The sequence below is a fragment of the Eurytemora carolleeae genome, unplaced genomic scaffold, assembly GCF_000591075.1.
Source record: "Eurytemora carolleeae unplaced genomic scaffold, Eaff_2.0 scaffold417, whole genome shotgun sequence".
Taxonomy (NCBI): domain Eukaryota; kingdom Metazoa; phylum Arthropoda; class Copepoda; order Calanoida; family Temoridae; genus Eurytemora; species Eurytemora carolleeae.
In genome coordinates, this window is record NW_019396423.1 from 166,092 (window position 1) to 180,889 (window position 14,798).

General features: G+C 32.8%; 1 protein-coding gene across 4 annotated transcripts in view; it reads right to left on the reverse strand.

Moving 5' to 3' along the window:
• Positions 1–758: 758 nt before the first annotated feature.
• The window catches only part of LOC111703005 (uncharacterized), a 59,278-nt gene continuing 45,238 nt past the window's right edge, over positions 759–14,798 (reverse strand). For 2 of the 4 annotated variants that reach the window (XM_023474844.1, XM_023474843.1), the window contains exons 7-12: positions 14,214–14,267; positions 10,981–11,081; positions 8,704–9,160; positions 8,020–8,268; positions 6,808–6,941; positions 2,820–4,827 (exon numbers count right to left, since the gene is read on the reverse strand). In XM_023474844.1, coding sequence (XP_023330612.1) covers positions 3,762–4,827; positions 6,808–6,941; positions 8,020–8,268; positions 8,704–9,160; positions 10,981–11,081; positions 14,214–14,267 — 2,061 coding nt within the window. In that variant the 3' untranslated portion in view covers positions 2,820–3,761. Of the gene's footprint in view, positions 1,193–2,819; positions 4,828–6,807; positions 6,942–8,019; positions 8,269–8,703; positions 9,161–10,980; positions 11,082–14,213; positions 14,268–14,798 lie in introns of those variants that run through there. The other 2 variants (XR_002765541.1, XR_002765542.1) reach the window with 2 other exon arrangements.

Below are 14,798 nucleotides of genomic sequence, written 5' to 3' on the forward strand. Positions count from 1 at the left end.
TTGTACCAATAATTATTTGCGAAAGTTGCTTTTTAAACTTTAGAATAGAGTAAACATATTTCCAATATATTTCTGAATAAAAAAGGGAGTTTTGCAGAATATTACGCCAAGGGTTGTTGAAAACAACGCTTTTCCTTATCATCATCTACCCTGTATACTGTATCAATTTATATTTGTAATCCCTGATTGGGTGTCTGTTTGTTTGTTTGTGGGTCCGATCTAATATTCATAAACCCCTTGACCCTCAAATTTTGATTGGGTAACTCGGGAGAACCCCAGGAATGTTCTTAGCTTAGTTTTGAGTATATATAAGTTGAGAGGGTCACAATTAAAAGCAAAAAACATATATATATTTTAAAAAGTTTATTACTTTATCTCTATAATGTATTTTTAATACTTTCTATTGCATCAGTGCTAAAAAGACAAAGTTTTCAAGAATTAAATAATATTTCAGATTAAAATCCACGTAAACTAATTTAATGGGTTCAATAGTTATTAACAGTACATTTCACAAAGGTGATTAAAATCGTTATAATTATTTATCTAAAAATAAATATGTAGAGCCCCCACTACTACCCAATAAAATACATAAAATAGAGTATAGGATAAATATGATTTTGTACAATGTTATCATACAAACAAACAACAAATTTAAATCACAATTCAAACCATTTTTAAGTATATATTGGCGAAAATGTTTAAAATCTCTTCAAATCATCTCAATATTTCATTTTATTTTAATGACAAATGTAACACTTTAATAATATTTTGAAAATAACTTTGAGCTTTGAGGGCAAAAATTACAGGTTATAAAATCTTTTACAAGAAAACATCTCAAGGTTATGAAGAAATAAAAATATGAAATCAACATATTTATCAAAATTCACATATTTTGATTTTTTCTTCAATTTTTCCAATCACAATCGATTATTAATATACTTATTAAATTCATTTAAAAACTTCGATAGTTTTCCATTGAAAAATTTAATAAGAATAGAATATTAAAACAAATCTCTTTAATGGGAATGCAAGTGTGATTTTATGTGATCCTCCATGGCAATGCCTAATTCACCACTGTACCATCATTGTATTATGAATTTATTATGAATTAGATATCACTGTTTATAATTGGAAACCTGATTATTTTTAAGTTTCTTTCCAAATCTGATGTGCGCAATGCGCATTTTTATTCCTGGAAAACATAAAGGAATTATCAGAAATAAACACTTTTAAATCCAGAAAAACAATATCTTTCCACTGCAAATTAATGATCAGATAAAGATTTCAAGGATACCGTTGTAAATCGGGCATTGCTATCTTTGCATGGAGGGTCACTTGAAATTATGCTTACAGTCCCTTGAAAGATTTTCTCCTAAATTCGTGCTAAAATTCGGCCCTGAAGAGAAAATTTGCAAAATCTTGTTTGCTTTTCTGATTATCTCTCAGTCTCTCTATTGTTGCATATGGAAATTCTACTTATCTCAAAATTCCTGCTTCTTAATCTCAACTCGGCTTAATCTCAACTCGGCTGAAGTCTGGACTTAAAGGAACTGTAAAGTCCTAATTTCAAATGACTTTTCATGAAGAGTGGTACGTCCCGTTCACAACTGTACATTTAACCCAATTAACCCAATTCCGGCGTGAGGGGGGGGGGGTGTCCCTGGACCCCCCTTGACGAATTTTTGAGATAACTCAAAAAGTATTGGTTTAAGGCTGTTATTTTTTTTACTTTTCTAATTAACACACACTTTAAGCTCAAAGCGGGGCTTTTTTATACCTACTGCCTGAATGCCTTATTTTACCTTTACCCGACTAAATCTAAATTTAGACCTACTTCCAGTCATTGGATTTCGACTTTTTATTGCTCTTTAGAAAGCCTTAAAAAAAAGGAAGCAGAATAAACAATTTTTGCAAAGAAATTTTGCATGGATTTTTGCAAAGATGCCTTAAATTATAATTTGCAAATTTTCAGTTTTCCTTGAATACAAATTTAGTTTTTGAAAATTTGCAAATATTTTGCATATTTGAATTGACCGTGGTAAAGGCTTTTTAAAAATGTATAATTTATCATATTTCGCGCACTATTGTTCTTGCACATTTTTGGCTTAATAACTTGATATTGCAATAATTATTTGTAATTTTGCAATTAGCTATTTGTTTTTCAGATTATTAAAGTAGAACCTAGACTATTTTGGGTAAAACGGACGTCAGCCTGAAAAGGTTAAACGCGTTGTCAGGTCAACAATGTGTGAGATATCCATCATCTTCTCTTCAAAAATTGATTATTTTCAAGTGTGGTTTCTCTAAAAAAGACTTAAGCATTCATGCTTGAGAAACAATAAAGAATTTTGTAATAATTAACACTTTTAACCCCCCACAGTTTTTTTGCGATAACTCAAAAAGTATTTGAGCTAGAGAGCTTAAATTTTCTGGCTTTTCTAATGAACATATTCCGCTCACTTATGGCTAAAAGCTGGGCTGCCTTTATACCTACTGCCTTATTCCTCAGGCATACTGCATAAATTCCTTATTTTACCATCACCAGACTAAATCTATATTTAGACCCACTCTAGTCATTGAATTTCAACATTTTACAGCTCTTTTGAAAGCCTATTACAAAAGCAAGCATATTGCACAATTTTTGCAATGAAATTTTGCACACATTTTTTTACAGATGCCTTTAAAAGGAATTTTCCCATTTTTTCTTGCATAAACATTTATGTTTTAAAAATTTTGCAAATGTTTTTGCAAATTTGAATTCGCTGGGTCAAGGGCTTTTCAAAAATGTATCAAATAATTTAGATTTGTATCACAATAAGAAAATAGAGGGGGGGTGAATTTGCCCCCCCCCCCCCCGCCAACCATGGTAAGTATACCAGACGTCAGGCTGAATTGGGTTAAAGCTATAACATTGGCTAAATCCTCCACCGTAATGATCAGATAAAGGTTTTAAAGTGATAATTGTGAATCCGTCAAACCTCTCTTGAACAGTATCTTGAAATAACAACTTGAGGTTATTAATAAACTTATTAAAATGGGATTTGGTTCTAATCTATTTCATTACTGCAATTAAATGAATTTGCTAAGCAAGAACAGGCAAAATAACTGACCCTTCATTGTACAATTCCAACGATACCCATGAAACCTTTGCCTGACCAGGAATAAATGGTGAAATCTATGTTAAATGGTTTCTTTAACATTGTGGTTTTTTGTTATAATATTTACCTGCGGATTAATGCAGAAATATCACTCAAGAGTCTTTACATGGAGGGTCACTGCACTCACTGGAGGTTTAAGTCTTAAACCACTTAATTAATATTTCATGATCAAAGACGCCCGATAGCTTTCCTGGAAAATATTGTTTAACTCCAAGGATGAGACTTTAAAAACGACTGTACAGAGTTTATTTTTTCTTGGTTCTTTGAAACTGTAAATTTGTTTATTCCTTTGACAAATTATCAAAACTGACATTATAAACCAATTTGACTTTTAGCTTGTTGTATTTAAAGACGTTCAGGTCATCATTAAAGTTCTATCCTTAGTGGATAACCCTGTATACTGTTCCAAGTTATACAGAACACAGACAATATCACATGTGAACTTGCATATTCATACTTGGAAATAGGAACCCACACTGTGAGAACATTCTGTTCAAAATTTTTAACAAAATAATCGTAATTTAGAAATCCTTTTCCTTAGTTCGATGTTTAGGGTTTTCCATAGGGTGTAACTATCAGGTGATATACGGATCAGGTGTACTATCAAAACATTTCAGAAGAGAAACACGTGGTTTCTATTGGTTTCGTCCTTTCCGGTTCACAAGTCCTACTTTTCTCAAGGACATCGTCCTTTTCTATAGAGCTATGACGAGATTTGTCCTCATTTATCACTGAGTCATTTTCCAGAAATTTGGGGTCTGGATTCTCATGAGCTAATCTGTTTTTACGGTTTAGGTTTAGATTCGGAGATTCTGCACAACATTGTATTCCGATATCTCGAACTAATACAAGGCGGAGAGCTTCCTCCGCCACCCTATCCTCCACGCCGACCCGGCAGGGCGATTCAAACCCGGTTATATCGGCGGAGAATCGACTGTTTGTTGGACTAGCCGGACATATATCCTCTGTATCCAGACCGGAGTCCGTATGAAGTGTTTCCTGACGGACAAATCTGGGTGGATCCCCTCGGAGTAGGTTTCCCAAATCTCCCGACTCCAGGTCCCCATTGAGACCGGGCTCCGATAGGAACCGTATCTCTGGTGGTGCCGGCTCTATAAACACGGGAACTGTGATAAGATGAGAGGATTCTATATCAGAACTCATAGATATAGAACAGGAGGAGGAGATGTAACCCTCCCCTTCATCAAACGGCAGCTCTTCCACAAAATCCAGGTTTGGCTCCAATAGTCTTCTCCGTCCCTCCTCCTCCTCTTCCCTCCTAGAACCTGGAACCTCGAAGATTATTTCCTCCTGGTCAATAGAGAGGGAGCGAAGAGAACCTTGTTCTGAGAACGTTCCTTGGGTTCCCAGCCTCGCTAACCTCTTGCTGAAAAGGTCAGATATGGACGAATGAAAGTCCTCGTTAAGCTCCGAGTAGGCTGATAAATTAGAGTCTGGAATCATGAAGCTAGATTGACGTTGTAGTCGGGGTCTACGCCCTAAGTTCTCCATTGACGCAAATATATCCCCGTCCCCTTCTGACGCAATTGAATAATAGGATTCTATACTGTACTGGGGACTGAGTCGACGTCGACCGAGAAGCGGAGATCCCTGTTCGTCACAGGGAACTGGACTGCTAGGAAGTCGTCTTCTATCAGTTGGCGAGTGCCTGAAAAAAAAGTTGAGGTAGAGTGAAATATGTGTTAGTTTCCACAGTTTTCTGCAGTCTTGGAGGTCAAAATGGAGTTCAATGACCTAATTTGAGTCTAAAATTAAAAATGCATTATACATGTTAAAAGTGAAATTTGCAAATTTTAAGTTTAGTTTTCTTGTTTATACAAATGCAGGATGATAAAATTTTGCCCATATTACAGTAAAAAATTTTTTATTGAAGACACTTTTTAAGACAAAAATACAAACGACTTTTTTCCACACTTTTTAGGTCACCACAATTGAAAAAGAAAGGTTATTGTTGTGTGAACGAATTATAGAAATGTCCTCTGTACTATGATTCACTGAGCTAAATTTCCCTAAATTGGAGAAATTATCTAGAAATTTCATTCAATTTTGTTAAAAATAATAGTAAATGGAAATCCGAATTTTAAAATTCCCCGTTCTTACATGTTCAATAATAATTAGGAAAAAAATATTTCTGATTTAGTGTCCTAACTATACACTGTTAGGAGTTCGAAGTGGGCACGTTTTGATACCGAACGGCAAGGTTCTGAAAATTTACAGAAGATTCTAATAACAAGCAACAAAAATCGTAAATTTTGAAATCGTTAACAACCGAAAATAACCGTTAAAGATTAAGTAACGAACGGAAAAAAATTGTTATGTTTTTTTCTGTTATGCTAATGTTATTCGACTCGGATCATAAAAAAATGAATTTAATTCCAAACAAATCATTCAGATATTACAACAATCTATAATTATTGATTTTTTTTCGACTGCATAATATTTTAGATTTGTTAAAAATTATATTTTGCTTACAACTTGTTTTCACGACTGACGCTGGATTTATGAACATTCCTGTGAAATGTGAAAATTCAGTATCAAAAATCCTTGTAACAGGAATGAAGTTTTAAAAAATATTAAGAAATATCAGCTATATATGAATGCGTAGAAAAAATAATCGATGCTTATAGGTTAATTGTAATATCTGAATGATTTGTTTAGATTTTAATTCATTTTTTTAACGATCCTAGTCGAATATTGCAACTTTGTGAAATGGTGTGGACGCTACGTTCTTCGGTATGAGTCGTTTTTTACAAATTTCTCCTGATAGACGCAACAGATAGAAGTAAGATTGTTAGCAATCACCATCGAATATTTTTCGACGTATGCCTATACCCCTTTATATTTTCGTAAACACGGGATTTTTACGAATGATTTGAAAAAAGTCCAAACGTAATATCGAGCTAACCGAAAGCATTTAAAGGATACCAATATTTTGATCGAAATTGCGAACAGGGTATAATCACAGTAATCATTGTTTCAACACGCTTGGGGTGTTTCGATAACTTGGAGATAACGGATTTCTCCGCGTGGCTTGGGTTAAATATAGAAACCAAACATAAACAAGAAAACCCGTTAAATATCAGTAAAAGGTGGGGGGGGAGGCAAAATGGGGTTGAGTGCGAACGAAGGGTAAAAATAACTGACAAACAAAATGCTATTTACAGTCGCAGGAAAGATCAAAACATCATTTTCCTGCTACAATATTACTGACACATCTTACAACGTTTTGCAGAATAACAAAACAGTCTTTTCTTTCACATAAAATATACTCTAACAGACGTAACTTTATTTTGACCATTGAAGCACAACGCTAACTCTTAACAATTTCTAATTCATCCCTTAATCCCCACGTGTATTCCAAATTTCTTGATTAGTCTTTAAACGGTAATAAAAACCTAAAATGTCCTAAAAATAAACCAAAAATTTATCTCAAATCAAGAATCACCACAACTTTGCTATTATATTGCGATTTTTCATTTTATCTTAATATACTAACAGTGTTGTCTTTTATTCAAATTAAAGCATAGTTCTTTAAAATCTTTTATTTGAAACGCTATAATAGGCAAAAAAAATCCTGATGTATAATTGTCAAGAGCACAGCTGAGCGTTGGAATCTCCGTATTTTTACCTGGAAATAGTTTGTTTTTCTTGTCCTGGTACTTGCAGGTAGCTCATAGGACTGGTCAGCTCGGCAGGAAGGGTCATCTGACGAGCTCCTAGTCCTCGCCGCCGTCGTGCCGCTGTCGGAGAATCTACGCTGGCCTTTAAAAAGTTAAAGTTGAATTGGTATAAAGTGAGAACCATAAAACTTCAGAATATGAAGACGTCTTTTTAAATGATTTTTGATTTAGTATAGTGATACATACTGAAAAATCTTTAATCCGTTGGATTTTCGTCTGCTAGAGTTTGGAATTTGGTTTAAATAAAAATAAACTCTAGCAGACATAATTATATTTTATTTATTACGAACAGTTGCAGTACAGTTTGGTACAAGTTGCTCCAATCTTCTGTAAGGTATGTTCTCGAATCTTTATATTTATACATAATATTTATGGTGAGTAAGAAAACAGGGGTTATCAATGTTTTTTGGCAAAATTTTCTAAATTTTTATTTTGCTCGGATTTAAGTCATAATCCCTGTTTTCTTACTCACCTTGAATTTGCACAAACTTTACTGCGGAATTTGTTCAATTTTGTTTTTTGAATTCAATTTGTGTCCGCTTTATGTAAATATATCAAATATAAAGTATTGAAATGATTTTAAAACATACAGAATACACAGGCCGGGTGTCAGGGGAAATATACAAAACTAGCTGCAGGGCCAGGCGTTGCCCGTGGAAAAAATATTGAAAAAAAATGTTACCCTCAGGCTACCGATGAGTGCCCACAAAAAATTTGGGCCTATGCGACCCAGCCGTTTGGCCGGTTAAAGGGAACAGTAATACGAATGTCTTGTTTTATTATATAGATACAGGGTGTCAGCTATTTTTCCCGCTCATGTTTTTATACAAAACTAAGAACATTTCAGTTGCTCTCTCGAGTTCCCTAATCAAAATTGAGGCAACTCGGTCCAGGGGTTCATGAGTTAAGATCAGACATTCAAAAAGACAAAAACAGAAAAAATTATATACAGTGTTAGGCGATCATATCAATGCAATAAAGACGATTTTGATTTCAATATTGATTTATATCAAGCTGTAAAAATGCTTTTCTTTGATTACTTGTAAACTTGCAATTCAGAAAAAAGCTTATCAACAATACAAACTTAAATAAAAAGTCGTCTTCATTTTATTGATATAATCTCCTACCATTTATCTTCAGGGTCAATTTAAAAAACCAACCTGGAGGGATGATTGTCTTGTGCATCTTGATCTTCTTGATTTAGTATCTAAGTTCCCGTGTTGTCCATGTTGTCCATGCTGTACATGATGTCCATGGTGTCCATGTTGTCCATGGTGTCCATGTTGTCCATGTTGTCGACATACAGGAAGGGTTTGCTGATTAAATTGATCGTCTTGCTCTTGTTGTTCTTGTTGTCCTGGATCTAAACTATCTAACGAATTCTGCTCACTAAAGGAAACTCGACGAATCTAAAAAGAAAAATAATTATAGGAAACTTAATGAATCTAAAAAGGAAAATAATTAAAGGAAACTTGATGAATCTAAAGCAGAAAAATAATTAAAGGAAACTTAATGAATATAAAAATAAAAAAGGATTATGAGGAATATCAGGGGGGGGGACTTTTGCTTTAATAAAAAATTCACATTTGATAAGTATTTCAGTCTATACAAAAATGTGCTCTGAGGTTAAACTTTTAATTGTCAATGATTTAAATAAAGTTCTAAAGCATTGCATTAAGTTGTCAGCTAAAGTTGTCAGCTAACATAAAGTTGTCAGCTAAAGTTGTCAGCTAACATAAAGTTGGAAAGTAAATTTTAAATGAATATGGTGGGGATGAACCGGGAAGATAATATTGTCACTAGTGATAAAAAGTAAATAATTGCATGCATGAAAATATTATTACCCTAGTGGGAGAAGGAGGAACTATAAGAAGGGGTATTCCCGCGTATAAATTCTCTGGATCAGCTGATTCTGTATCACGTGACTCCCCGGACATACTGCGCATACTGCAAGTCGGAGATATATTTGGAGTTGGTTGTATCACGTTTATATCAATTTTAAGTGTCTCCTCCATCTCAATTCTAGGAGGACAAAGAGGTCGTCTTCTACAAGATCCCAAACGAGGCACAGGGTCCCTCCGTTCTCTTGAGAACAGTCCGTTTACCGCCACGATAAGTGAATGCTTTACTGCTGTTGGGAAGTATATCTCCGGGTCGGATAGAGATCGTTTCAAGCTGACCGGCGTGTTATAATCATGCTCTACAGGAATATACAGCATAGCTCCAGGTAAACTTTTGACAGTGTAAGCTGTTGATAATGCTGAGACGAGACTGGATCTTCGCTCCTCATCATCATGTGCACTAAAAAGCACATAGTACAGAAATAAATAGATTTTTAACAAATATTTTGACAAAAAAAACATTTTGACCTTAATGTGCTAAAGGGTTATTTAAAGAATGGGAGTCAATTAAGGAACCATACATTTATCGTCTATGCTCATTCTAAAATGTGTCATTTGCACATTGACAAGTAGAATTTTCCGGTGAAAATTAATGATTAACGATATTTATTAATAATTCAAAATCAAATTTATTTCAGGCAGAGCTCTGTCATTAGTCAAATCATAACTAATAAGAATCAGAGGCGTAAGGAAGGCTCAAGTGTAGAAAAGGTTGGGATTTATTTTATAAATCTCAGCTCTGGTTGTCCACTATCGGGTTCAAAGAGTTCCAAACGAAAAACATTTTTAGTTTGTTTATAAAATCTTGTTAAAACTTATTTTTATCTTTTTAGAGTTTTAAATTTTAAATTGATGCAAAGTCAAGGATGCATTTGGGAAAAGTTAAAAAATATAGAGGTTGTCCCATTTAACGTTCAGGGTTACCTACAAAATATAATACTGTACAAAATTTATATTGTCTGTTTCCTTACATTAAAGATTTCCTGCAACTATAAACTTGTTATTTTTTTGCCAAATCATGATATAAGCTATTGTCATTTGATATTGATATTGTCATTTTTTAAGAGTTTCAAGTAGTCTTTAAAGTCTCATCCTTTGTTGGTGACCCTGCAGTACATGGCAATATTTTTTATAAGGATATAAGGTATTGCGGCATTGATCCTATAACCTAATTTTACAATTCTTAAAGCAATAATTATTAAATATTTGTAGACATGGCATTAAAAAAAACTAGGTTTGCCTTTTTTAGTGCCTTCAATATCAAGGGGGATATAATCTTTTTTTAAGATTTCAATTCGTAAACTGTAATTTATAGTTGTTGCTACTGACTAGGTGAAAAGTATAGTTGTTGGTACTGACTAGGTGAAAATTATAGTTGCTGGTACTGACTAGGTGAAAAGTATAGTTGCTGGTACTGACTAGGTGAAAAGTATAGTTGTTGCTACTGACTAGGTGAAAAGTATAGTTGCTGGTACTGACTAGGTGAAAAGTAAAGTTGTTGGTACTGTCTAGGTGAAAAGTATAGTTGTTGGTACTGACTAGGTGAAAAGTATAGTTACTGGTACTGACTAGGTGAAAAGTATAGTTGCTGGTACTGACTAGATGAAAAGTATAGTTGTTGGTACTGACTAGGTGAAAAGTATAGTTGTTGGTACTGACTAGATGAAAAGTATACTTGTTGGTACTGACTAGGTGAAAAGTATAGTTGTTGGTACTGACTAGGTGAAAAGTATAGTTGTTGGTACTGACTAGATGAAAAGTATAGTTGTTGGTACTGACTAGGTGAAAAGTATAGTTGTTGGTACTGACTAGATGAAAAGTATAGTTGTTGGTACTGACTAGGTGAAAAGTATAGTTGTTGGTACTGACTAGATGAAAAGTAGAGTTGTTGGTACTGACTAGGTGAAAAGTATAGTTGCTGGTACTGACAAGGTAAAAACTAGGTGGAACCACTTTTAAAGAACTGTCCCTGTTATTCAGATGAACCATTAAACACTTGCAAGCACAATTCACAGTGGTACCATTTAAACCTTAGCTTTGTCTGAGCAAACATGATGAACTCTGAAAAGCTAAAGAATAAAATGAGCAGAATTCAATAATATTTAACTTTTAAGAAGGAAAGAACATCAATATTTTTTATTTATCATCAGATAAACGTATTAAGATACCACATGTGAATATCGGGCAGTCTCTTGAATGAAAAAAATAAAAAGCTCCAACCTGTAAGCGCAAGAGCAGGACCCGTTTTGAGAGTTGGAGATTGGAAAAATATAATTTCCATATTCATCAAGGTAAAAAATGTCGTCTTCTTCAACTTCCTCCTAAAATAAACAAGGTTAAATTATGTTTTATATTAACAAAATGTATGTTTAATACAATGTATGTCTTAATACAATGAAGACATGTTTCTATCTCTTTTTTCAACTTTCTACCAAGTTTTCCAACAGCAGAGACACATGTAAAAAAAAAATTCTCAATCAAATCTTCTCTTTGTTATTAATATGTACTTTGTGTAGAAACTATAGAAACAAATACTATCTAAGTTGTATAGAAACTATAGAAATGAATACTATCTAAGTTGTGTAGAAACTATAATAACAAATACTATCTAAGTTGTATAGAAACTATAGAAACAAATATTATCTAAGTTGTATAGAAACTATAGAAACAAATAATGTCCAAGTTGTATAGAAACAATAGAAACAAATAAAATCTAAGATGTATAGAAACTACAGAATTCCAAATTGTATAGAAACTAAAGAAACAAATAAAATCTAAGATGTATAAAAAGTATAGAAACAAATACTATTTAAGTTGTAAAGAAACTATAGAAACAAATACTGTATAAGTTGTATAGAAACTATAGAATAAATTACTATCTAAGTTGTATAGAAACAATAGAAACAAATAATATCTAAGTTCTATAGAAACCCAAAAATCTTGAAAATCTTGAGAAGTCTAAACGTTTGCCAGAATTTCTTCCACAGAAAAGAGTTCTTTCGGATGAAGTTTGAAAACAAATAATAGAACTAGAGAACTAAAGAACTAGAAAACTAGCAAGTTTAAACTTATACAGTCGACCTCGACAAAAAGGTTAACAGTGTTCACATGTAAGAAAAATGGTCACTAATTTTGAAGGGAAGTATTAACGTTAAAAACAACTGTTTACACGATTTAAAGTTATCCTCCGCATGTCCGATTCAAAACGGTACCATTAAAACCTTCTCTAGGCAAAAGTATTGACTTAATCTTGATTTTAAATTTGAAAAATTGCGGATTTCTGTGCAAATCATTTGCGGATATCTTTATATCTATATTAGACAAAAAGAGCCTAATTCGGAAAGGGTTTAATGAGTGTGAACTTAAGATATGTTTACAGTCCCTATAAAGAAGGAATTATTGTCAAATATTGATGGGTACACTATAAAGAAGGATATTGTCAAATATTGATGGGTACACTATAAAGAAGGAATTATTGTCAAATATTGATAGGTACACGTTATAAAGAAGGATATTGTCAAATATTGATGGGTACACTATTAAGAAGGAATTATTGTCAAATATTGATGGGTACACTATAAAGAAGAAATTATCGTCAAATATTGATGGGCACAGCTATAAAGAAGGAATTATTGTCAAATATTGATGGGTACAGCTATAAAGAAGGAATTATTGTCAAATATTNGCAAATAAATTAGACAAGTTCGAGTTTGTGGCAAAGACTTAATTCCTTTTTGCCACATTTCAATTAACAAAACATCGAAAGAAATTTAGTTGTATCTTCTGTGTTTGTGTTTATATGTTGCCTTACGGCTACGGCCTGCCAAAATGTATTCTAAGAAATATATATATATGTTAACTATAGCTCATGTGTACATGTATAATTTTTTTTATATATATATATATATATATATATCCAATTAGGATTAAACTAATTTATTTTACACAATACTACTCTACTTAGATCTCTTTATAGGAGAACATTATATAGTGGAATAGATTGGCATTACACAGATGTATATATCAACCAAAAGATGTCTTCGAACTAGGATTTTCCAGCGAATGAACGCGTAAAATGCGAAAATTCGCACACATATTTTCTTTCGTTTTCGTAAGCTTTTTCGCGAAAATGAGTTTTGCGAAAGGAAGCAAAAACAAATGCGGAATTTTATTTTAAAAAATATGTGACAATGTAACGAAAAAAAATGAGAAAATTGTTTCAAAACAAAAGATGCAAAATTTCCCAAAAACTAAGGAGGACATTTTCGCAGTTTTGGTTTAATTTCGCGAAACGATTCTCCCGGATTTTGCTTGAAACCCTACTTCAAATACATTTAACTTCCTGAATTTTAGATTTATATTCTAAAGATTTCTTATAAATTTTGTTAATTAATTTAATCATAAAAAGCTGCACACACTACACAGTGATCCAAGTTGCAAGCACACGTAAGAACGTTGCCAATTACTTTGTAAAAATAAAGTTGAAACAAGTGGTTTATAGATCTGAAATGTATGAAACATATCTAGGACTAGAAAAAAGTATAGTTAAGTTGTTTATGTAAAATAAACATTCTGAATAATGCAAGCTAAAATAAGTGTGCTAACAAAAATCAAGTACAAAAGGTGGCAACAGAGAAATGGACCAATGATACACGACGTCACAAGTGTACAATATAACAAGGAAAACGAAATTTTCTCACATAAGTTGACATGTTTTCCAAGATTGAATAAAAAAGTGTAAAAAAGACAGAAAATACAGAGCACAAAAAAATGCACTTATTTTACTCTGTTAGATAAACACTTTATTCTGAAATTATCGCTATTATTAATAATTTTGTCGGACACAAAATTGAGTTGGCACTTGTAACGTCAGAATTTACAGCTGTACTGAGAGTGTCCAAATTCTATGTTGCCATCTATAGTACTAGAATCTATTCGACTAAAATACTAAAATTCATGAACGGATTAAAAAAGGTGAGACAACGACTTGAAGTAAACCGCCAGGGAATCGACTGAACGATATAGACACAGATATAAAGTTTTGTGAGCTCTATTTTCCTACTTGTAAGTTTTGTGAGCTCTGTTTTCCTACCTGTAAGTTTTGTGAGCTCTGTTTTCCTAACTGTAAGTTTTGTGAGCTCTGTTTTCCTACTTGTAAGTTTTGTGAGCTCTGTTTTTCTACCTGTAAGTTTTGTGAGCTCTGTTTTCCTACCTGTAAGTTTTGTGAGCTCTGTTTTCCTACCTGTAAGTTTTGTGAGCTCTGTTTTCCTACTTGTAAGTTTTGTGAGCTCTGTTTTCCTACCTGTAAGTTTTGTGAGCTCTGTTTTCCTACCTGTAAGTTTTGTGAGCTCCTGTTTTCCTACCTGTAAGTTTTGTGAGCTCTGTTTTCCTACCTGTAATTTTTGTGAGCTCTGTTTTCCTACCTGTAAGTTTTGTGAGCTCTGTTTTCCTACCTGTAAGTTTTGAAGGCAGCCAGGCATCTTTTGAAGTGGCAAACATTCGAAATCCTTAAATATTAAAATGACTATTTCAAAATTCGATTTTTATAAATTTCACGAGCAACTTGGGGCACTTCAGCTAGTCTTTATAATAAAGCTTTTCGCTCATGTGTACATGTATAATGCATATATGTTAACTATAGCTTATGTGTACATGTATAATGTATATATATGTTAACTATAGCTCATGTGTACATGTATAATGTATATATATGTTAACTATAGCTCATGTGTACATGTATAATGTATATATATGTTAACTATAGCTCATGTGTACATGTATAATGTATATATATGTTAACTATAGCTCATGTGTACATGTATAATGTATATATATGTTAACTAAAGCTCATGTGTACATTTATAATGTATATATATATATATGTTAACCATAGCTCATGTGTACATGTATAATGTATATATATGTTAACTATAGCTTATGTGTACATGTATAATGTATATATATGTTAACTATAGCTCATGTGTACATGTATAATGTATATATGTTAACTATAGCTTATTTGTACATGTATAATGTAT